The sequence below is a fragment of the Astyanax mexicanus genome, chromosome 19, assembly GCF_023375975.1.
Source record: "Astyanax mexicanus isolate ESR-SI-001 chromosome 19, AstMex3_surface, whole genome shotgun sequence".
Taxonomy (NCBI): domain Eukaryota; kingdom Metazoa; phylum Chordata; class Actinopteri; order Characiformes; family Acestrorhamphidae; genus Astyanax; species Astyanax mexicanus.
The window spans coordinates 13,592,579-13,617,271 of record NC_064426.1 but is presented as its reverse complement, the minus strand read 5'-3'; the positions used below and the strand labels follow the sequence as shown (position 1 = coordinate 13,617,271).

At 40.8% G+C, this 24,693-nt stretch overlaps 1 protein-coding gene across 10 annotated transcripts in view; it reads right to left on the bottom strand.

Annotated features, from left to right (window-relative positions):
- The window catches only part of LOC103042767 (trinucleotide repeat containing adaptor 6A), a 59,542-nt gene that overhangs the window by 6,193 nt on the left and 28,656 nt on the right, over positions 1-24,693 (bottom strand). For 9 of the 10 annotated variants that reach the window (XM_049468019.1, XM_049468020.1, XM_049468015.1 and 6 more), the window contains 19 exons: positions 21,658-21,705; positions 15,182-17,776; positions 13,115-13,321; positions 12,284-12,453; positions 10,591-10,668; positions 9,838-9,889; positions 9,634-9,764; positions 8,841-8,978; positions 7,603-7,734; positions 7,032-7,169; positions 6,855-6,929; positions 5,084-5,285; positions 4,551-4,688; positions 4,298-4,459; positions 4,044-4,184; positions 3,666-3,773; positions 3,244-3,453; positions 2,822-2,889; positions 465-604 (listed from right to left, as the gene is read on the bottom strand). In XM_049468019.1, the coding sequence (XP_049323976.1) occupies positions 465-604; positions 2,822-2,889; positions 3,244-3,453; positions 3,666-3,773; positions 4,044-4,184; positions 4,298-4,459; positions 4,551-4,688; positions 5,084-5,285; positions 6,855-6,929; positions 7,032-7,169; positions 7,603-7,734; positions 8,841-8,978; positions 9,634-9,764; positions 9,838-9,889; positions 10,591-10,668; positions 12,284-12,453; positions 13,115-13,321; positions 15,182-17,776; positions 21,658-21,703 (4,931 nt within the window). In that variant the 5' untranslated portion in view covers positions 21,704-21,705. The remainder of the gene's footprint in view (positions 1-464; positions 605-2,821; positions 2,890-3,243; positions 3,454-3,665; positions 3,774-4,043; positions 4,185-4,297; positions 4,460-4,550; positions 4,689-5,083; positions 5,286-6,854; positions 6,930-7,031; positions 7,170-7,602; positions 7,735-8,840; positions 8,979-9,633; positions 9,765-9,837; positions 9,890-10,590; positions 10,669-12,283; positions 12,454-13,114; positions 13,322-15,181; positions 17,777-21,657; positions 21,706-24,693) is intronic. The other variant, XM_049468024.1, reaches the window with a different exon arrangement.

Sequence of the window (24,693 nt, the reverse complement as noted above, 5' to 3'; positions counted from 1 at the left end):
CCTACCACTTCATCCTAACAGGAATCGGGACACCCCTACCCCTTGACGTGCACGCGCAAAACAGAGGGGTAGGGGTAAGGGGTAGGGCCAAGGGGAGAAATGGGATTCACCCTTTAAATACCTGTGAGTAGCTCATACACCTGAACACCCCACGTGGAAGGATGAACTGATAAATACCCCTCTCTCTCATAGTTGATAATGTGGTGAAAATTAGTGTAAAGTTTATACATTTTTTTAGTTTGTTTATGTGTTTCTCAGATTGATCTCTCTGATGTGATAAATACTAATAAAACCTAGCAAACTCACTCTAAAAACTAACTGAATTGGAAGAGAAAAAGTGAAAACAAAATAAAATTAAACTATAATGAAAATTTAAAATGTTCAAATATCGGATTTTTTTGAGCCTGATCTAAGCTCTAATTCTCACTAAAATAACCTGCATACTATAAGTGCTGCATACTCACATGTGCAGTGACTTCTGGGCCTTGGCTGCCTCCTCCTTGGAGCTGTAGCAGACCACGGCGTTTCCATGGGGCAGGTTTAGGTGGAATGTTATCAGTGGACCGTGCTGCATGCACAAAGTGCGCAGGGTAGAGCCATCGATCTGCAAACACAACACCGAGAGCTTATTACAGAGCCTACCTGTTCAATCAATAAAAATTCTATCCTGTGTGGTGGAAATAGTGACAAAAATATAAGTTGCAAAGTCTTTGAGTCTGGGTCAAAATGAGTATCAAGGTTTATTGAGAAGACAATGTGAAATACAGAAATCTCCTCCCTGGAATCACTGCCACAGTGTCTTTTATACTCCTCTATCTCCCCAACCCTTTGCTACCTTACTACCTAATTTCTTCTGACAGGTGGTCAGAGCTATATGACATAATTCCTTCTGCATATCAGGCCAGTTCTCAAGACTGTGGTTTTCTGCACCCTGAGGGAGAAATAGGGTTGCAGCGGTATGAGATTTTCACGATATGATAACCGTCTCAGAAAATACCGCGGTATCACAGTTTGTTACATATATTATTAAACTGAGCCTTAAAGAAATTACAACAAAGGTTTTTGTTCAATTAACCATTTATTGTAGAAACCTGGAACAATGATATAGATAATGTCTCCTTAAAAAAAATAAGCTGTACACCATCAGATGAAGAAAACCAGGTTTTTCCACTACTCTTAAGGGCATTAAGAGTGTGTGTATATATATATATATATATATATATATATAAATAAAATTATATACACACACACACACATACACACGTTACACACATTACATGTCCTCTAAGAAGTAAAGATCCAGTATTTAAAATATTCAGTACAATTATTTAATATCTGATAAACTGAGCCTGGGTCAGTGTCTGATCAACGACTGTTGTAAACGTCCGTTTTACTGCCAAGTTGGTATATAACCAGATACTGCAGAAAGAGGGGATTTATTTCTGACATGATCCTCACAATAGAGATTTCTATTTTAAGGCGTTCACACCGAGTCTGGTTTTAACATATGAAAAACAGAATTTCAGAAAATGAACGCATGTAAATGAATGGCGTCTTTCACATCCAGTCCGGCCAGGACCTTTACACGGACACGTGAATCCATCGCAGCACGCACTTCACGCCAGCACCTGAGTGCCCACATTTCGGATAACTCAGCGCTTTTGCGGGCGCTTACCGCAGGGGTTGTGCACGACTACAAAGAGGTTTTATTTATGTTCAGATTAAAATTATAAACTAAACACATACTTTGCGCTGCACAGCAGGGTGGTGTTCTCGGAGATGGGAGAACAGGTTTAACGTATGTCCACCGTATGCTTAGCTGTGACTTTACGGCCACATTGATTACAAATCAGATAACCATCCTCGGGTGTGTTCGGCGGGTATCCGAAATAGTCCCACACTGCTGATTTTTTTAGGCGGACGGAGATTTGTTTAGTCTGATGCACTTTCTGCTGTTCTCACCGCTGTGTGCTGAGTAGCTGAAGCGGAGCAGAGTTGCGCATGCGCGGGTTAATTTTGTCCGCTGGCTTGCGTTTTACCGGTAATAAGCAAACACACACGGTATGATAACCGTGCATTTTAATACCATGGTATACCGTGAAACCGGTTACCGCTGCAACCCTAGGGAGAAATGACCCTGGGCTCCAGATAACAGATAGAACAGTGACGTGCATTCTTCGGCACACACACACACAATGCTACTCAGACTGAGAGATTGAAACCAGTTTAGTCACTGAGCACACATCATTGTATGGAACAAAAAGAAATTACTATTAACAGTGATTGATTATGAATCATTTAAATAAACACATTCCATTACACCTGTCTTAGCTGTGGAGCAACACACTGCCCCATCTGCTGGTGTGATGATCTGGGGAGTTATCAAATATTAGTCAGCCACCCCCAGTAAGTGATAAAAGGTACAGATGGTGATAAGCTGACAAGCTTTACCAACCTAGGTGTGTGCACAATTTACAGCCCCAGAAGACCAAAACATGCACAAATGTCTCTCTCATGGGAAACAAGTACACATGAGCTGGTCATTGCTTTTGAATGAAGTGTTTCCACAACCTTTAATAGCAGAGCTCCTCTTATTAACAAGCTAATCACCAAAACAAAGCATGTGTTTAAAAAAAGCATGGTGTCTCATCCCTACCAATCAAGAACATACAATTTGTAAGCAGGAAAAAAGACTGTTTAATCCTGTTCTGGGGAAATTGATAAGAGCACATTTGCACTGCATCTATAGACTGCACTTAGAAAACATCCAAAACACAGCTGGGAACTTAACAGATTAGCAAAGGTGCAGTGCCTCTCTTACCTGAGGTGTGAGATTTTTGAGAACAAGCCAATTGGTTCTTCCTGAGCTGCTGTCACCCCAGCTGGAGCCTGGGAAACAGAAATATACATCATTAGTCCCTTTACTGTTTCAGAAAAGACAAAGCAAACCTGAATACACAACACTCAAAACTGTCAGTTCATATGCAGACTTATAAATTACCCTCTTTTAAAATTTGCCCATTTTCTAGCACCTTAGAAAAATCAATTTACATTTCAAACTTCTTGCCTTCTGTGTTGAGATGCTAAATGAAACGAGATCTGGGAGAGCCTTGAGTTGCTAATGCTTTTTTCACTCACTAAATATAAGTAGAATATGCACATATTGTCAAGCTTCACTGTTACTGTGATTAATAGGATATTTTTGTAGTTTTAATCAGGATTCAGTGTGCGTGTGAAACTGACCTGGGGTGTATCTGGATTCAGAGTTGCCCCAGCCAGCCATTCTTAGAGGGCCGCTGTCCCAGGAGGAGGGCTGTTTTTGCCCCGTCAGGCCAGGAGGGGGACGGGACGGAGCGGACATGCCTTTTGATGGGAGGGGAACCTTCCACAGCTCATGAGCCAAGGAGGTGTTGGTAACGGAACCAGGGGACCATTTGGAGTCACTGTTTCTGGCTGTGTGGAGAGAAGCCTTGGTTAGTAACAAAGAATACAATGACACATCTATTTACTTTATTTATTTTAACATCTATTGTAATTTCTCATTTTCCATATCTACTTGGTATTAGATCAAATAAATGCAGACAATGCTAAAGACAAAGACAATGCTAAAGGATTTACAAGCTGTTAAAGAAAGTTTAGCTTTAAAGGAGAGTTTGTGTTCTGACCTGAAGTGCTTTGTGCTGTACTGCTGAGGGAACTACTGTGGTTGGAGGCACGAATGGATGTCCAGGCACTATTTGAAGGCAGCGTGGTGTTAAGTGATGAGGATGGCCCTGCAGAATAGCAAACATCAGATTAGCCATACATTAATTGCTTTTTTACAGTGGGGTAAAGATAAGAGAAACAAAGAAGACTGAGAGGGTAAATAAAAGACTGGAAGAGTTAAAGAAGCTGAATGAAGATGGATGAAGTAAAAAGGAATAGAAACTGGATAAAAAGAAAGCAGTAAAGATGAGGAGAGACAATTTACTTAGGGTAAAAATAATGTAAGTTTATATGAGCACTCATAATATTGCATAAGCACAGTAGTTTCAGTAGCACACCATTGTTCCTGTCCCTGAGGTGATCAACATCCCGGACTGTATTGATGGAGAGATTATTAATCACACTGCCAGGAGTGACAAATGGGTCCGTTTCAGGGTCGATGTTTGGATAGCCTGGCCAGGGCTCACCAGGACGGAACTCTGTTTAGCAAAAACAGACAAGACACCTCCCATGATCAGGATTACACACTCACAAACTGCAGACACTGTAAACAAGTCAAATTTCTATTTTAGAACACACTCAGAGCTCTGACCTGGTGGCCAGTTTACATTGGTGGATCCATGAGGTGATTTGGCACGGTTGGGCCAGCCGTCCCCCACCGATCCAGGAGCAGTGATGGGGGAGCTGCTGGCATTCATAAAGTCATATGGACCAAAGGGGGAATCTTCAAGCCTCAGAGCAGAGGACATAGCACCTGCAGGACAGGATAACACAGTGAGGACGGTTCAGATACTGCAGAGTGCAGTAGAAGGCTAATAGAAAAGCAGCCTCCAGGTTTCACTTACCAGGTTTGCTGGGGGTTTGATCAAGTGGCGAGTTAACGGAAATGTCCATAGCAGTCCACTTCTTCAGACGAGACTGCGGCTCCTTAAATCCAACACTACCAATATCAAGGTTGTTTACATTCAAGTTTGAGTTCAAGCCTGGACAGACGGAGACAGAGAGAGAGAGACAGATTTTCAGGTGGAACAGAAAACTCCAGTAATATACTGCTAAATACTAAACTATCTAAAGCAGTGATTTGATTGAGAAGCTAATCTAAAGAAAACAAAAGTAGATTCAAGGGCAGTACAGTGTAAACTTTTTGCCCCTCCAGATCACAAGGGAAGAGAATAGTTTACGCAAGGTTATTCCTCAAAGAAGACTGTTCCAACACTTAAAAGTGTTTTAGCACACCCTTAAGAGGTTTTGTAAGAAACACACCATTCAGGATGGGACGGTAGAGTCCAACAGATTACCGTAACAATCCATAACATTCTTCCGCATATTGCTCATCACAAACTTAAGTATTCACCTCCCAATTCTGCAGAAAACCCACCTAAAGGGAAGTTGGTGAAGGAGTTGAGGGTGTTTTGTTCTTTCTGCAGGTCAGAGCTGCTGGGGTGCATGAAGTTGTCCATGTATGACTTAAGTCCAGGCTGGTGCAGGGTGGGTGGCTGGGGGGACGTCTGCTGTTTCAGTAGGGAGGGGTCCAAATGGCGAGGGGGCTGTATCATTGGGGAGGGGCCCAGGCCACGAGACTAGACACACAAACACACAATACACCAAGTGTTACTGACCACTTTATTACAATTATAAGCTTTTACACTTTAAACTTTTACATTCATGTTCTAATCGGTTTCCTTCTGTTCAGGGCAGCGGGTCCAGGGTTTACTAGCATTCATTGGGCACAAAGCATCAATAGATTACAAGCAGTAAAAGTGCACAATGTGTATAAAAGAATTTTCGATTGTTTATGTTAACAGACAGAGTTGTGCTGCTTCTTCAGTACACTAGGATACATGTGTAACTTAAGAACATTGAAACACACCTGGCCTGCTAATTAGTGTTTTTGTGTGATGGGCAAAGTGCAATGCCAAGGGACACAAAATATTTAATAAGGCATTTTACAAGCTCCTTTATATCAGAAGATATTAGGACTATATGAAAAAAAGCTGTTTCACATGTATTTCCTTTTCTTTGCAGACAGTATAAAACTAAGATGGTCCCACTTTATAATAAGTGTCCCTAAGTACTATGTAGTCACACGGTAACAATCCATGTAACTACAGTGTAACTACCAATTAAGTACACATTGTTACAGATTAACAGCAGCGGTACAGGTTATGTAATTACACATGTGTATTAAGGTTTATTTTGACTTGTGAAGTTACTTGTGTACCAGGGTGAGTGTATTTACACATGTTATAGAGCAAGTGTACTTACACATGTGCAACAATGTTTGTGTACTTACACATGTGTAATAATGTGTTTGATAAGTTGAGTATAAACTTATCCAACAGCTATTGTCTAGTATGTAATTAGGGCTGATTGAGTACACACACATTGTTACATGTGTAAGTCCACTTGCTCTATTACTTGTGTAAGTACACTCACCCTGGTACACGTGTAATTACACAAGTCAAAATTAACCTTAATACACATGTGTAATTACATAACCTGTACCTCTAGTTAATCTGTAACAATGTGTACTTCGTTAGTAGTTACACTGTAATTACACTGTAGTTACATGGGTTGTTACCGTGTAACTACATAGTACTTGGGGACACTTATTATGAAGTGGGACCACTAAGATTAAAAAAAGTAAATGCAAACCCTCAGGCTGCAAAAAACACCCTTTGGAAGCAGACACACTTGAAGAAAGAGCGAGACAAAACTCCTGAAATACTTTAGTGCATATTTACTATTTGGCAAAGAGTTTAGAGAAATTATAACTACATTAAAAGGTGGTAAACTCATTACTATTCAAAAGTATTCACGGAATGTGATGCAAGCTTAAAATGCAGAAATGCATGAATATTGACCAGACAAAACAGGACCTTTGTTAAGATTTTGTTGGATACAAATACATGCTTTTTTCTAATTTGGGTTGCAGTTTAGTGTCTAATACTGATCTTTTTTTTTTATTATTATTTATAAAGCATTATCTTTCTAGTCCCCAATTTCCATATACAACTCGAGCTCTTCTCTCAAAACCCTTCCAGTACTGCACTAAAAACTCAAGATACAATTTTACCAAAACTGGGATTCCAGCTTGTGTCCCCAATGAGCCCCATCCTCCTTCATTACAGTTGCAGCACAATCCTTACCTGCTGCTCCTGAACCTGACGTCCATTTCCAGACATTGCTCTCTGATTCTGAGCTTTCTGCTGGATGAGGAGACGCTGTAGAGAAGCAGACAGGAAGGGTGAAACTCAAAGTACACACTGAGGATAACATGTTCCTTTAACTGTAAAAAGGACAATAGAACAAGTGCAGATCTGTACCTGGAGCTGATTAATCTGGGATAATTGGGACAGCTGGTTGAGCTGTGACAACTGATTGAGCATGGCTACCTGTTGGGGTCCAAACAGGGGGTTCAAACCACCGTTACTAGAGGGGTACTTCAACATGGATGGTGGGACCTGAGGAACAAATTTAAGGTATACAATTGATCTAATCGTGTATAACACACTTACAATATTTGTTTTCTGCCCTAATCTCCTCTTTACTCTTATCTAATACACAATACAAAATGTATCACAATATAGAGAATCGATACACTGCGACATACCTTGATTTAAAAAAAAAAAAAAAAATGTGGACCTAGTATGAAAGTAGTGGACTGTAATGAATAGTTTACATGTACCCCTAGCTAGCAGTTTTGGACCCTGTACTGTGTCAGATTTTATTCATATGCAACAGTTTTTCTATGATTTTATGATAATAAAAAAGCAAGATTATCTTGCTTACAGTATTGCAATATGAGACAATATATTTAATGGAAAACTCTGTATTGTGATGCATGTCGTATCTGCAGGTTCTTTCCAATACACTGCCTTCGCTGTGCTGATTTACCTGAGAGGGGAGCAGTGGAGGAGGCACTTGGTTACGGAGATTGGGCTGAGCAGAGTTTAGAGGTTGTGCTGGAGGCTGCTGGGGGTTCCGGACCTGTGCTGCTGTGTTACCACTACCATACATGTTCACATTCTATAACAAAACAAACAAAACAGGATTGTTGGTTACACGTTGTTAAAACTAGCTGCTGTAGTTATCCAACATTTTAAAACAATAATTTAAAACACGTTTTACACCAAACTTCTTAAAACTGATTGCTGCGATTTGAAAAACTCTGTAGAGCTGGGTCAGGAGCAATGTGAAGTGATCTTTTTGCTGTATTTTGTGCTGGGAGTCCTCGTCTCTCATCTACAACAGAGCAGTCAGGGAGGACACTAGCCTCTAGGCTACAGAGCAAGAACCACCAGTAAGACTCATACTAGAACAGGGATATCAAACCTCTCCACATTGGATCGGTGTGCCTGAAAAGACACATTAGCAATTTAAAAAGACTAGAATTACCGGACGACCAGTGAGTTCAGCAAAAAACAGTAGGTAATTTAGCCTGTAATTTTCTCAGAGGTAACATCTAAGAAAAACACATACATGTCATTCCAGACCGAAATAAAATCACAGAGGACCCCCCAAAAAAGAGAAAATTACCCAGGTCCCCCTAAGAAAGTAATCCTGTCCGGATAGAGCTAAAGATACATAAAATACTTGAGGGGGGGAAAAAAAACCCCACTTTGCATAAGTGTCTAATAATAATCTATAATCTGGAGGATTAAACTGCTGGAGTCAAATGATGAGAATGAAGAGGGTTAGTTAAGATGAGGATAACAGGAGGGTTAAACGAGTGGAATCAGGTGTGTTTAGAATGAAAGCCTGTAGTCACACTGGTCACAAGTGAACCAAAACTAAGGCTACTATTTATTTTTGTATTATGATAGTACAATACAGAGTACCATATTTTTTTGGCCACTATAACCATATTATATTTCCATACCAATATATAAACATTTTGTAAAATAAACATTGGTAATTACTTTGTGAGGGACGATTCAGACGCCTGGCTTTATTAATCACTGTAAAGAAATTCTGATTGCGTGTTTATAAACGACTAATATTCACTTCTGAGAGTTCACTAAACTTTTGCACTAGCCTGTATTTAAATACTCTCTATCTGTACCAGTCAGAGCATTATTTACCTTCTCCAGTGTTCAACCAAACACGCCCCTGTCTCATACACAGTAACTCACCTGCCTAACAGCAGTGTGGTTGGACCCAGGGCTCTGGTTAGGTTGGGTAGGTTTTGAAGGTGTAAAGCTCATGCTGCTATGTGAGTTTTGGGTTTCCTCAGTTACTGGGCTATCGTAGGCAGAAACGGGCAATGCAAGCTGAAGCATGGGCCAAGCACAGAGGAAGAGGCAGCGTGTAAAACACCAAGGAAAGGCCAGAAACACCAGAGAAGAGAGAAACAAGCACCAACACACAAGAGAGAAAGGCTCTGTTAGCAAAGAAAGCAGAAAATGAGCAGAATAAAACAAAAATAAGTATTTAGAGTACATTAAAGGGATAGATTAGCAAACACAATGACCCTTGAAAATTAACATAGCCCACCTGACAAGACTTTTCTTGGTCAATGTTAAGTTATAAGAGATGTAAACCTTCTTGAAAATTTTAGAAATAACTTTGTACTGTGCACATTGACCATGTGTAGTTATAATTAATAGTATGCATGAAGGCTGCTGTGCAGTTCACCTTTAGCAGTGCAGAAGCTACATTCTGGCACTTTAGCCCCGGCAGGCACAACAATAATTTATGGCACCCAAATTTCCATTAGCCTTCTAGCTCGAACTGGACTTGGCTGATGTATGAGGATAACCTTAGTTTAGTTGCTAAACTATCCCTTTAAAAGAATAACAGTGCTCAGCTGCAGAACACCTAGAGACATAGGAGTTTAGCTAAGAGGGCACTACAGGCCCCAGTAGCAGAAGCAGCAAAGAGATTACAGTATTTTAACACCAGTGTGTGATGAAGAGAACTGCTGACCTTTTCCATGTAGGGACTGCGGTCCATGGGTGACTCTTTATGGATCTGATGGCGTGAAGCGGAGCTCTTTCCGTAATCTCCCACATTTAGGACATGTTTGTCGACATCCATACGCTTATCTGTCATCATCCCTACAGAAAGAACGTTGTTAGATCCAAATGGTAAAACAAAACATTATTATTTTTTTAATATACATAAGCATACCTCCTCTAGGCATGTCCATCTTATTGCTCTTCATGGATTCTTCAGAGTCCCTCTGCAAATATAGAAGTGTGAGAATTTAATTACTCTGAATGCGTAGCAGAACATCTAAAGCTGAATTAATAAGACACTGAATTCTTAGCAGAGGCTAAACTAAATTTTTAATTAACACTTGAGCATTTAACATTTATATCACAAGTACCATGTCTACCAGTATTCTTAATACTGGTAGACATAGAATTCAAAGGAATTCTAAATAATATCACAATATTTGAAACATTTTCACAACCCAATTAATCAGGACTAATTATCCTCTCTAATGTATGTTTTGTTTAGTGTTCATCTAGCCATGATAATATCCTCCTTATTATCAATACAAAAAGCACAATAGAATAAAATATTGTTCTACCTAATCTAAACCAGGGGTGTCCAAACTACGTTTTGGACCTGTTTACTTTATTGGGGTGGCCCGTGAGGTATTTTAGAAAAAAAAAAGAAAGTTGGCCCACTATAAGAAGATTTTTATAATGTGAGATTCACAGTTAGAACGCTAGGTGTCAGAAAACGGGCCAAAGAGTCTAAAAGCGGTGAGTGTACGCGGTTGTATTTGAAACAAGTATTATCACACGAGTACTAGGGGTGTAACGCTACGTGTATTTTTTACAAATAGTCACGAGTCAATATGTGCAAATGCTGTGTCTGGTAACTGCTTTTAAAAAGGATATGGCTTTGTACAGTGTAAAAAAAAACACTTACTGGAAAATTCATATTGTTAAACTGCTTCACAAACTGGTTCATCCACGGATCATCCGGCTTGCTGGGTCCTTTATTTATCTTGAGGGGAGGAAATCATACAAACTCATTATTAGAATTTACACACCACACACACAAAAAAAAAAAAAAAAACTTTAATTCAACTTTGCCATATCTAAAATGTTTTTTGCATTTCCACAATCTCTAGTATCGCACAACATGGTTAGAAGAGTGTGTTTCCTGAAATTATGTTTGACGTGATGTATGATATTGACTAGTATTCCACCAGCCAGATCTTATGGCTCACCGTTTGTCCGTGTCTGACATTTTCAATTCAAATGGGGCAACAGAACAGTCTTAATGTAGGTAATCCGTTTTAAAGGGTACAATTTTAACTACATCTCAGTGTAATATATTAGTTATGGAAATATAGATGTGCAATTAGATGGCCACAGCAACGCAGGGGCACTCATTCTCTATATTTTTTGCTGTAGGGAGAGGTCCTGTTCAACGCAACGCGGCATGTACTGCGGCATCGCATCAACTCAAAAACCTGAGTGTTTTATTGTCAATAATACAAATATTCTAAAAAAGCTTGGTATCTTCTTATTTACAAGCTATATTTTGGTGCCTGCTGACATTGCTCTAGAGTAAATATTCAGTAGGAATTGTGTACTCAATTATAAAATGGGTATAATGTGCGTTAATTTACCCTGATTCTTCTTCATTACTTTATAAAATTATAGCATTGCTCATGTGCAAATATGTTACCTTTTGCATTATTTTTCATTATCTATACACATAGGAAGACGTTTCATCAAATTCTTTCAATATACTTTCAATAATTTTGGCAATACCTTGTTATAAAAGTACCTAAATTCTAGTAACCTTTGCTGGCACTATTCCTCATATGTCACTTTGAAGAGTTTATGATAAATAACTCAAATTCTTCTTTTTTTTATTTTTTTTTATTCTGAAAGTCACGCCATATGACATGGTTTCAACATATGACGAATCACACCACATAATCTGTATGCATAATTCTGTATTAGCTGAATTTAGCAAACAAGCAAACTTGGTTTGGAAAGTAATTGAAATGATTCAGTTACAGCAGAATTACAAAATTGTTGAAGAACAAGTGAATTCTACTCAGCGTAGAACTGTTATAAGATTTTAACTAATCCACTTACTGTAGAACCCCTCACTCCCCAAAGGTGTCTAAACAATAGCCCGTTTAAAAAATGAGTATGACGTCACACCATATGACATTTATTTTTGGGACAAAATGTTTTAGTTAATGGTGACTTCAAAATAGCCAAGCAGACTTACAAGTAGATATCCTGAACAGAAAATAAAGTCAATTGCTTGTCTTTATTCGAAATCTAACTTTGTGAAATGTGATTAGGACAGTCACACCATATGAGCCTTTTCTGGTTTGACTGAAAATCGTGTCCCATGAATGCTTTGTAAGTTCATTTAAACAGCACTTTTTGAATATAATTACAGCTTTTGACATCTGTTATCTACATATATTTGACACTCTGGACCAAAAAAAGGCCACGTCTCGTCAACCACCCACAGCAACACGGTATTCATTGGTAATGCTTAAACTTGAACTTAAACACTTGTATTACATGTTTGAATTTATGCAACGCTGATTCCAACTGGGGCTGAGAACAGGATTAAGGCAAATTACCTTGGGAGGCATCTTTTTCATGTATGACCAGTTTCCGGTTTGGTTCATTTCCTGTGATGTGTTATTGTTCCACATGCCAATCTCTACCTCTTCCTCCTCCTCGCCCCAGTTCGATGTTCCATGAATAGACATGTCCTCTCCACCCCAGCTGTCTTGCATAGGTTTGGGTCCTGCAGGAAGAAAACAGGGAAAGTTAGTGTTTTCAATATAATCACTCTATTAATCCTGGGATATTACTCATTACTCATACTACATTCGTACTACATTCAACACTAAATCTTCAGGCCTTCGGGGCTTTAAGTTCTGCAGCCTTTAAACATATTCTAATCAGCGGAACTTACATTCATATTAACTGGAAAAGTCTAAGTTTCTTCTTCCAGCTTTAAAGCAGTTTCTCACTGCATTTACTTCTGCCATTTTGTTAGGATAATTGTGAAAGGGGTTATCTAAGTGCGATCACCATAATCCATTCAAGTCTGTCAATTTAGTGATCATTTTAACTTGCATAAATTAATCTGAAACCTAAAGCCACAGCAAAAAAGCTAGAGAAATAGTAGAGAGCTGAGCATTCATTTAGTATTGCATGAGCAGACAAATATTTAATAAATTAATACTTTATATATTGCACTAGACCTGCACTGCAGGGTTTAATCCTCAGGCAGGAAAGGGTTAGGCTAAGTGGGCACCATGTGGAGTTGCGAGAGCGCGATTAGTGGTCAAACACTGAACACCGCAGCGCTGCCCATGAGCAAATGAGTGGTTAGATTTGAGACTACCTCGTAATGGTTTAACAAAGCATTTCACCCAGACACAGATGGAGCCGGGACTCACCGGGTTTGTGCTGTGTCGCCTGGCCCACGGTGGACCCCCAGCTGCTGCCTCCGGCACCCTCCCTGCTCGAATCCTCCCAGCTGGAGCCTGTCTCCATGGGCTTTCCCCAGGCGGCAGTGCCATTGTCCACGGTGACAGGTGGACCCGGAGGCTCCCCCCACGTTGAGGACTCCATTTTTTGTGGACCACCATATGGTTCACCCCACCCTGCAAACAAATACATTGTCAGCTTCACACTAAAACACATCTACTACACAATCTCAGGCTCAACATCATTTTCAGTACTGGGATGAGATCTGATAATTGGGTTTAAATGAGCAGTGAGCTCATTTACTTCTTCACAAATAGATAACAGTGCTTCCAAAAAAAAAAAAAAAAAAACTAAAATCAAAGAACCTACAGTTTAGCAGCTCAGAGAAAAACTCCCAAATAAACACAACAGCAATATTAAGCTCAGCAAAAATTATGTTATCCTACAATAAGTCATCAGTCCTAATATCAGGTCATTTTGTGTTTTGTGTTTGTGTTAAGACAACATAATGAAAACTTCCATCAAATATGCTGCATTTGAACAGAACAGGATTTTTGGCAATTTACTTCTAATAAAAAAATAAAATGCTGCCACACGTCATACATACCAAGCAATTTATGTTATGCTGCGTTCCATTTACTTCGGATGTCAAAGCTAGTTATTTTGCAGAATTTTGTAAATCCTAACCCATGTAAACATGTTCAAATAGAGCCTTCTCCGTTTGTTCCATTGTAAGTTCCAAGCTAACTAACTCTTTATTGTAAAAGGGAGGGACTTTATCTCCAAATTACTAACCCTGTGGCTAAAGTGTTAATCAAAATTTTCCACATTTTTGTGGGTAATTACTCATATGCACGTCTATTAGTGGCAGGTGATGAGTCAAACCTTTATGCAAAAGTATGTATTAATTTTCTCAGAATCTAGTAATAACGGGAGAAAGTAAATACTGAAAAAGTATTCATTAACTGGTAAAAAGTATTATAATTTCTATTTCAAAATATGCTTAGATGCATATTAAATGCATAGATCATAAACAGCATTTTATTAAAAGCAGATAATTTTAGGCAAAGCACACTACACTGCAGAAGTATTTATGTTTTCACTCTGAGGAGTATAGAAGCTACAAGAGCTTAAAGCTAAACTCCAGGCCTAGTGGTACCGCCCAACTCCCGTATAAACATCCTTACGTAAGCTTTGTTTACTTTGAAGTCCTGATGAAGGATCAGCTTACATGTGACCACTGGAGAAGTTTCTGCACTTTCACCGTCCAGAGAATGAGCCGAATTCTTCCTACAGAAATAGCCCTGTTCATGTGTGCCCTGCTGCTCAGGTTGCTAGCATATGACTGCACCTTCAATTACAGCGAAACCCAAGCCTATTTTTCCCCCAAGCGCAGCTCATCGCCAGCCAAAATCTGAAAGCAGCAGTAACACAGCCTTTAAGACAGGGCCACTATCCAAGACTAGTATGAGGACATTACCCTTCGAAACAAAGGTCAATCTAAGCGGCTGTGGGAAGACACAAACAGTACACCAATGTCTGCTTTAAAAAGACGTCTCCCACCTCAGTAAACCTGAACTTATTTAGAAACACAATAACACAAACATTAAAAAAAAAAAAGCTATCTACAGTATGACTTTGCATGTTCTTAAAAAAACTTTAATCAAGCATTGAGACCACAGCTTTAAGTAAAAATCCTCAAACAGGTAGCAAAATGCTTCCACTTTAAAGCATCCTTTTCTTAAACACAGAACACTTTTTATGCACAATAGCCTACATATAAAGTTTTGAACTCTAGACAAGCTTGTATCGAAAAAAAATAACCTATGCTGATCTAAACTGTATCTCTAGTCACACCAGACAACTCTGTCTGCGCATGTACTGAAGAGGAATGCAGATTGTGTGGGAGGGAAGAGAGCTTCCAGAGAAATTCCTAAGGTATGACTGCACTGCCATGAATAAACACAGCCTGTAAGTCACTGCCAACACACTAAAGAAAGAATGAAGGGGGAGAATACGAAACAAAAAACACGTACCTGAGCTGCAGATCTTCTCCTTCTGGCCCATGGAACTTGGGGGAGGTGGGGGAGGAGGCTGTTGCTGCTGCTGAGACCCAGGCATTCCATCCTGCTCTGAAGAGCTGTTCTTGTTCCACATGTTGACATTGCTGTAGTTGTATTTGCTGGGGTCTCCCCACGCAGAAGTTCCATCGTCGATCTCCATCCTGCGCCGGACGGACTCAGGGGACGGTTCTTCCCAACCAGTAGATTCTTCCTCTTTTGGAGCAGCAGGTATGGGACCACCAAGCCAACCGGATGGCTTGTTCTGGGTTCCAGTTTGAGAGCTGCTGCCTACTCTGAATGTCCCCATGCTGGTATCCTGGGGCTTGACCCAATCCTGGGACGGGTTGGTGGGTTTTGCAGCTTCACCGCCCCAGGCTTGGTTGGAGTGACTTGGTTTGATTGGCTCACCCCAGCTTTGGCTCTGATTGTTTGCCTTCACGGGTTCTCCCCATCCAGTGGTAGGCCCACCTTGATCGGGAGTATTAGTTCCTCCACTTCCTCCCCAGGTTTTGCCACGGCCTGCATCACTCCAGCCGGAGCCAGAGCGGTCACTATCGCTATCCCTGTCCCAACCTCCTGACCCAGACTTCTGGGGCTCGCCCCAGTGGTTCCCTCTTGAGCCTTCTCCACCCCAGACTTCACCGGAAGAACTACCCCATCCTTGCTTTGCCTTCTGTCCACCATTCCAAGAGGAAGATTTGTCGTCCTTGCCATTTCCCCAAGAGTTACCCTTGCTAGATCCAACAGAGGAGTCCTCCCAGCCATTTTGACCCCCTGGGGTTTTTGTGTTTTCTCCCCAACCAGAGGTCTGCTTCTGCTCGCCCCAATTAGACATGGTAGAGTCACCACTTTTGCTGTTGGGTCCATCCCCCCACCCACCTGAGTTTGACTGTTGGGCAGGAGCAGTACCGCAGCCCTGCAACCCATTGCCGGCCGTCTTTGAGTTGGAGAGGTCCCAGGCAATGTTCTGGCGGACAGGTGTCTGGCCCCACCCTGTGTTGGACAGCACCCTTGGGTCCATATCTGTCCTCGAGAGAGCTGCCTGTACTACAGTTTGCTGGTTGCCCCTTCTGCGGTTGCCATTGCGTTGCACATCTCGCTCACTACGACCTGCAGAGCTTTCCCCACTTCCTTCGCTACCTGTAGATTTGTTCCATGTGCTGCCTTGGGATGACTGACCAGCACTCCCTAATCCGAGAGCATCATCCTCCAAGGACTTCCAGCCATTTGTTCCCTTCCTGCTCCCATTTGCACAGTCACTGGAATGCTGATTGTTACTGGGCAATGAGTTCCACTCTCCATTCGAGACCTTAGTGCCAGTGTTTGAAGACGAGGAGGAGGATGAGGACGAGGAGGAAGCACTACCCCAGGGCCGCGGGGCCACTGCTGGACTAGCGCTGTTCCCTGACCCCCAAGTCATACTCTGAGCAGGACTGGACCCAGAGTCCCAACTTCCTCCACGGCCACCCATGCCGTTATTATTATTATTCTTGAAAGTAGTAGCGCTCACAGAAGAGTCGTTGGCTCCTGGCTGCATTAGAGTTGCGTTCACAGTGTCGCCCACAGCTTGGCCTTTAGGGACAGGGCATTTATCTCCGGAGTAATTAGTGCCAGGGGCAGCGCCCCACACTGTACCGTAAGACCCGCTGCTGCTGTTCATTCCCTCGCTGTTACTATGCTGAGAAATGGAAGTGCCATTAGAGACTGGAGATACTTGGAGCTGAGGGGAGCCCCCTGTGCTCACAGGCCAGGCTCGGTGCCCTGGGGGCTGTTCATTCATATGCACGGAACCTGTAGAGTTTGGTAAACTAGAGGTCATTGTGTTAGTAGTGTTATTTGGTCCATTAAATTCAGTGTTAAGGTTTTGAGGCTGCCCACTTAGAACCTTGTTTGTACCATTGACTTTAGATTCTGCAACGCTTTCCTGCAGGCTACCCCAGGACATCTTAGAGTGGATGCTCTGCATGCCAGGGGGTTGACCTATGGTGCTTCGTTGAATGGTGGTGCCCCCATTCCCACTGCCTACAGGCCCATGGGGGTTGGACCCAGTGTTCTGTAGAACAGGCCAGGCACCATGGTTGGCATTTGGGTTCAAAGTGCTTGGATTTATACCTCCATTGGTTGAGGAACCTTGGGATCCCCATGCATTCATCTTGCCGTGACTACCTTCTGCCAGCTTGCCACTGGGACTCTCCCCAGAGCCTGGACATGTGCTTAGCATTGAGCCGTTGGAGACACCCCAAGGCCCCTTAGAGCTCCCGTTAGCAACGTTATTGCTGCCATTTGTAACCAAAAAATGAGAACCTTGTCGATTGCCATTGTTGTCACCACTGGCAGTTCCAGACGCCATCATACTGAGGTTTTTCTCAGACCCAGAGCTGGATGCGGAGTCAGCATCCATACATTCTGAGGCTAACTCTGGGTCGCTACCAGTGATGGAGGGCCAGGGTCCCTTATCACAGCCGTCTACAATGACTTTGGCCCAGCTGCTGTTAGAGTTGCTGCAAGGTGAGCTAGAGGTCCAAGAAGAATTCTCATACTGCGTGTCCAGACCAGCGTGATCCAATCCTGAGGAGAAAAGTGAACAAGTTTAATATTTCAGTTTAAAAAATAAAATAAATACTGAAAATGTGCCTTAACCTGTTAAATGTTCACAGTATACCATAGCATTTAAAATTATTGAACAAAAAAAAGCCAGATGGTTTGCTTTTTTAGGTCATTCTCTAAAGTTCTAGTCAACAATAGAGAAGGTGGTCATGTTACATGTGCCATTCCTAAAACGTTAATCGGACACAAACTTAAATACTGCCTATCACATATTTTAGGGGCACAAGAAACTTGTTAATTTGTTGAACTGTTTCCGTCAAATGAATCAAATAAACAGGGATTTAGAATTAAACTGCAGAGAATTTAGACACCTACTCGCATTATTTAAATGCATTTCTCTCAGCAATGCAGTTATAAATGTAAAACTATTAGATCACATTACAGATACTGGCAAAGAAATACAGGTGTGGACAGTACAGGTGCCCAAATTCTGAACAGTACTGTAGTATATACAGAAAAACACAGGTAATTTGTGCAATTTACACATTGTATATTAGCCCCAAACAAAGACAGCAGATACAAGCAACAATACATGATTTTGTACACTAATCATAATTACTACCCTATATGAGAGATGAGACTAAGAAAAATTTTAGTGGGCAAAATCATCATGTCATCAGTATAAACCCTGTATATTGGAAGATTACCACTAATCTTTTCACTAGGTGGATGTCATTTCTAAATGTAACTGCAGCATTAGTGGAGTGGTGGTGCTGTAACGTAAGCAGTTCGGTGTAGCAGAAAATATGCAGCATGTCTTTACCTATGAAACAACATCTCCAAGTTACATTTTTTTATTTTAAAGCTAACCAGCGTCAGTGTGCAAATACTCTTTGCAAATAAGTTGTAATACCGGCATTCAGCAAGAGAGGGAGCGCTTCACACTCCACACTGCTCATGTGACAAGAATTGTGACAATTAACCAATGTTATTCTTTTTTTAACCAATTACATTCCACAGAGATATCAGAATATCAAACATTATCACACACAGCATTTTTTGTCCATATCGTTATATTACAACTTTGCACTTTGTGGGTTAGGGTTTTATAAGTAGTACATTATGCAGGGAAATTTGGTGTGACTTGAGACTGTGCCGAATGAATCCTGTACTTAATAAAAGAGAAAACACTCCACAGGCTGGTGTTATTAGAATAGCGTGCTCCTGTACTGTTAGATAGCTCAGTTACAGCTGCTTCTAAAGACACAGCTTCACTATGACAAAAGCTCTAGATCTAGGGTTAAAAGCTTTAGTTTTGCAGTTGAACATATTTCAGACTTCAACGAAATCTCCACAATGGTAACCATCTCAACCCTATTAAAGAGAAGAACATTATTATTCAAGCACCTGCGGTGATTAACAGCAAAAGAGGCAAATGTTTATGTTAACTTTCACAGACTAGCAGGAGGATCCCCATGCCCCCGCTGGGCGGCATCTTGCGCCAGCCAGGCTGAAACAGAGGCACAGCTGCCACCATTTTGTAGCAGCAGCGTGATCCCGCAGCATGCCAGAGGATCCGTGAGAAAGGACGGTGCGAGGGTGTCTGAGTAGATCAGAGACTTTCACTTTGAAAAAAGGCTTTAAATATACGAAAAGCTTAAGTGCTCTTCCACAAAACTCAAGGCCCTTCCTCCTAAATTCCCTGACCTTCCTCTTCCTCGCCCCCTCAGCTCCGCTAAAAGTTCTTCCCACAAGGCTGAGCCTGCATTCCCATTACACTTAAAGATGGCTGCCAAGCTCCCTGAAGAGCAGCTCTCCTGCCAAGTCTGAGGCCCTTTTTTTTGCCCCAGAGCAAGCAGCAGGACACAGACACAGACCCAGACCTTGGCCCAACGCTTTCTTACTCTACTATGGAGCCGGTCTTTCTGCATATCAGAAGGCTTTTAACTACCAGATGCACCTGCAAAGATTTGTGTAAAAATTATTATATATATATATATATATATATATATATATATATATATATATATATATATATATATATATATATATATATATATAAAAAACTGCAGTAATGTAGTAAGTCTTTAAACGCAAAGAGAAATGCTCAAAGAGGACAGTGAAAAAGACCATGGCTCGGGACTCCAGCCTGAGCAGCAGTTATGAACAATATGACTTACTGGAGTTTACGTCTGAGAGAGTACTTTGAAAGAATGAATCTTTGTTTTTTGCATACATTTCCAAAGTTCATCTCCTTTGTTACAGATCAGCTATAAATTGTTAACCATTTACAATGTAAAATTGTTCAACAATACAAGTAAAATCTTTATCTATTTATTTTTTATTTTAACGATACAAAACCTAGTGAAAATATTAACTGGACCTGAAGAGCTTAAATGGCAAAAATAAAGGAGGAAAAATGGGTGTCCTAACCTTGCCCAGTACTGAATATAAACATGATAAAATGATGGCACACTAACTCCTGTATTGCTCCCTTATCTGTGTCCCATTTAAACACACACACTTGCAGCCTGTACCAGAGCACTGGAACAGAGGGAACCAGAATCAAAGTAAAAGGTACCTGGGCTGCAATGTCAATATTTTTTGCTGAATGGCGATATAAGATTTGTATCTCAATCTTTTCATCCCATAGTTTAATAACAAAATGACACTTCTGAGACAAAGCCACACTACATGTTGCTGATTTTATACAGGTACTTATCGCTCAGTGCCATAACCTGTATATTAGAGCAGCCTTGTTATTTTATACTACCATTTTATATAGTCAACAACTGAAAGGCCATTAAAATTAAAATCTGTCATGGGGTAAGGCGAAGACAAACAGACGAACTGTCCGAATTAAACAAAATGTAATGTAGTCAATATTGATATGACATGATTTTGTCTACACGAACATGTGTGAAAATATATCTATATATTTTTTTCAAAATCAAGATACCACCCAGCCCTACTCCAGGGGTGAAACCAGCTTCTAAAATGTAGGCATGTATCTGAGTAAAGTTAAAACGTACTACAGACAGATTCAAAAATAAATTTAGAAATGATAAACTACATTCTATTGCTTAAAAGCTGCAGTTAACCACTTTCAGATTCAGTCTGAGAGAAAAATAAGTATATTATTAAGTTTAACAACACTGTGATTAACACATTGACATGGAGCAGCACTGCTATGACAACACAGCACAAACACCACCAACACAGCAAGCACATCCAGTGCACAGCAAACCCACACACACTGGTGGAAACAAAACAGCACCACGTTATAACACTACCCTTATAAAGGTCTTAGAGTTTAATTCACTATTTCCAACTCTAAAAATGTAAGACTTGTGGTCTGTTACATTCTGCACAGTGACATTTCTCTTTTCAGATAAAGCTTATCTTATCTTAACAACACCATAATTTAACCCCAACAAGTGCTTTGTTACACACTGATCTGACCAGCCTTCACTAACATAAGAGACTACAGTCACATTCTTAGCTCTAAAGAATATTGTTGAGATTTACATTTTCAACATTTGTGATGTTCATGTTTGAAATTCATTAACAACATCTAAAGCATTAACACTTATAAACACCAGAAAAGCATTTATTGTGCTTATATTTTGTGTTTATAAGTGTTAAAGCTGAAGCTGCACTAACACTGACAAAGATAAAAGAAAAAAAAACAGAAACCTCAGAGCTTTTAATACTCAGAGTTAACTGGGATCAGTGTTTTATTAAGCAACAGATCACTGTTGTCTTTGTGCTTAAACAGCTTACTAATGATTTTGAGAAATAATTCATACCCAATTAGGTTTTATAATTATTAATCTGCTAATTAACCAGTATAAGGGTAGTCATACTTTAAGGTGGAACCCAAGAAACAACAGAAAAGTCACCTGTTTGGTTAGAGGAGTGGCTGACCGAGTCCCGAATGGGAGCCATGCCTATGAAACAAGAATGCAACACCATCAGTGACTGTCAGAGGACTAATGAAGGATCAATAAGTTACTTGATAGCGACTTTAATTCCACACTGCTTTAGCACTGCTCTCACACAGCTATTTAACGTTCTCCATGGCAAAAAGCCATCAGCGGGCCTGGGCGTCAACTCATTAAGACTTTCGTCAGCAGAATTACTGCAATAATCTATCAAGCATTATAGTTATGTATACAATCTATTCTGATGTTTCCTTGCAGACACCTACCACATGTTTATCTTCATCTAACTAGCTAAATTAAAAGAATGTTAATTTGTAGGGAAAAACAGTGATGTGTTTAACAGTATTAACCGAATTTAGTATTTAATGGAGACACATTCACACTGATGAGTCCGACTGACTCTATACACCTAATGTCAAAAACACTAATAATATTAGTATCTAGAAAATATAGACACAGCTTAATGCAGCATGACACTAAAATGAACATTTGCAACAAATGTGAGCACACCCCTCACATTACTACAAATATTTTATTTTATCTTTTGATGAAACACCACTATGGAACAGAAATTTGGATATAACTGAAGAGTAGTCGGTGTAGAGCTTGTATAGCTGTATAGATCTACTGTCAGCGCTATGAATGTTTAAAAATAGCTGAAAACACAGATGAGTACAGCTCTCAGTGAGTCCAAATTGTGCCCAAGTGTATTGTTGTCCCTCCCTGATGTCACATGCGTCATTAAGAGTTTTAAGGTTTCAGGTGTACTTTGGGAGCACATGTTATTTTTGGTGTTTTGGGTACAATTCCCTCATACTGGCTGCAAGATATTGCAGATTATGATAAATAACTTATTACTTATGGTAATAACCAGACGTGAGAGATAGCAATCTTCTTATAGTCTTTGCGCAAACAGTTTACTGAAGACAAGAGCATGGATTACTGGAACCATGTCCTGTTGTCTGAAAAGACCAGGATGAACTTGTTTGGCTCACATGGTGTCCAGAATATGTAAGTGGCATCCATAGAGTAGGGCCCTATAATATCCGCTATACTTGGTGAGTAAAAATCGTATCTTATTAATTACATTATCGACTCTACATACTCTATAATTACATGACAAAGGTTATTTTCAGGAGATTCCTGGCTACAGACATATTCCTTAAAAAAGTAATTACACATTTTTTTTTACATTAATAGCAATAACACAGTACACCACAGGGGTCGGTAATAGGCGTGAGGTTGTTAGATTAGTAGGTTCAGGGATTTGATAACAGATGGATGGTGCTGTGCTGGTTAGATTAGTAGGGTCTGGGGTTTAATAACAGATGGATGGTGCTGTGCTGGTTAGATTAGTAGGGTCTGGGGTTTGATAACAGGTGGATGGTGCTGTGCTGGTTAGATTAGTAGGGTCTGGGGTTTGATAACAGGTGGATGGTACTGTGCTGGTTAGATTAGTAGGGTCTGGGGTTTAATAACAGATGGATGGTACTGTGCTGGTTAGATTAGTAGGGTCTGGGGTTTGATAACAGGTGGATGGTGCTGTGCTGGTTAGATTAGTAGGGTCTGGGGTTTGATAACAGATGGATGGTGCTGTGCTGGTTAGATTAGTAGGGTCTGGGGTTTGATAACAGATGGATGGTACTGTGCTGGTTAGATTAGTAGGGTCTGGGGTTTGATAACATATGGATGGTACTGTGCTGGTTAGATTAGTAGGGTCTGGGGTTTAATAACAGATGGATGGTACTGTGCTGTTAGATTAGTAGGGTCTGGGGTTTGATAACAGGTGGATGGTGCTGTGCTGGTTAGATTAGTAGGGTCTGGGGTTTGATAACAGATGGATGGTACTGTGCTGGTTAGATTAGTAGGGTCTGGGGTTTGATAACAGGTGGATGGTGCTGTGCTGGTTAGATTAGGAGGGTCTGGGGTTTGATAACATATGGATGGTACTGTGCTGGTTACATTAGTAGGGTCTGGGGTTTAATAACAGATGGATGGTACTGTGCTGTTAGATTAGTAGGGTCTGGGGTTTGATAACAGGTGGATGGTGCTGTGCTGGTTAGATTAGTAGGGTCTGGGGTTTGATAACAGATGGATGGTGCTGTGCTGGTTAGATTAGTAGGGTCTGGGGTTTGATAACAGGTGGATGGTGCTGTGCTGGTTAGATTAGGAGGGTCTGGGGTTTGATAACATATGGATGGTACTGTGCTGGTTAGATTAGTAGGGTCTGGGGTTTAATAACAGATGGATGGTACTGTGCTGGTTAGATTAGTAGGGTCTGGGGTTTGATAACAGGTGGATGGTGCTGTGCTGGTTAGATTAGTAGGGTCTGGGATTTGATAACAGATGAATGGTACTGTGCTGGTTAGATTAGTAGGGTCTGGGGTTTGATAACAGGTGGATGGTGCTGTGCTGGTTAGATTAGGAGGGTCTGGGGTTTGATAACGTATGGATGGTACTGTGCTGGTTACATTAGTAGGGTCTGGGGTTTAATAACAGATGGATGGTACTGTGCTGTTAGATTAGTAGGGTCTGGGGTTTGAGAACAGATGGATGGTACTGTGCTGGTTAGATTAGTAGGGTCTGGGGTTTAATAACAGATGGCTGGTACTGTGCTTGTTAGATTAGTAGGGTCTGGGGTTTGATAACAGGTGGATGGTGCTGTGCTGGTTAGATTAGTAGGGTCTGGGGTTTGATAACAGATGGATGGTGCTGTGCTGGTTAGATTAGTAGGGTCTGGGGTTTGATAACAGATGGATGGTACTGTGCTGGTTAGATTAGTAGGGTCTGGGGTTTGATAACAGATGGATGGTACTGTGCTGGTTAGATTAGTAGGGTCTGGGGTTTGAGAACAGATGGATGGTACTGTGCTGGTTAGATTAGTAGGGTCTGGGGTTTGATAACAGGTGGATGGTGCTGTGCTGGTTAGATTAGTAGGGTCTGGGGTTTGATAACAGATGGATGGTACTGTGCTGGTTAGATTAGTAGGGTCTG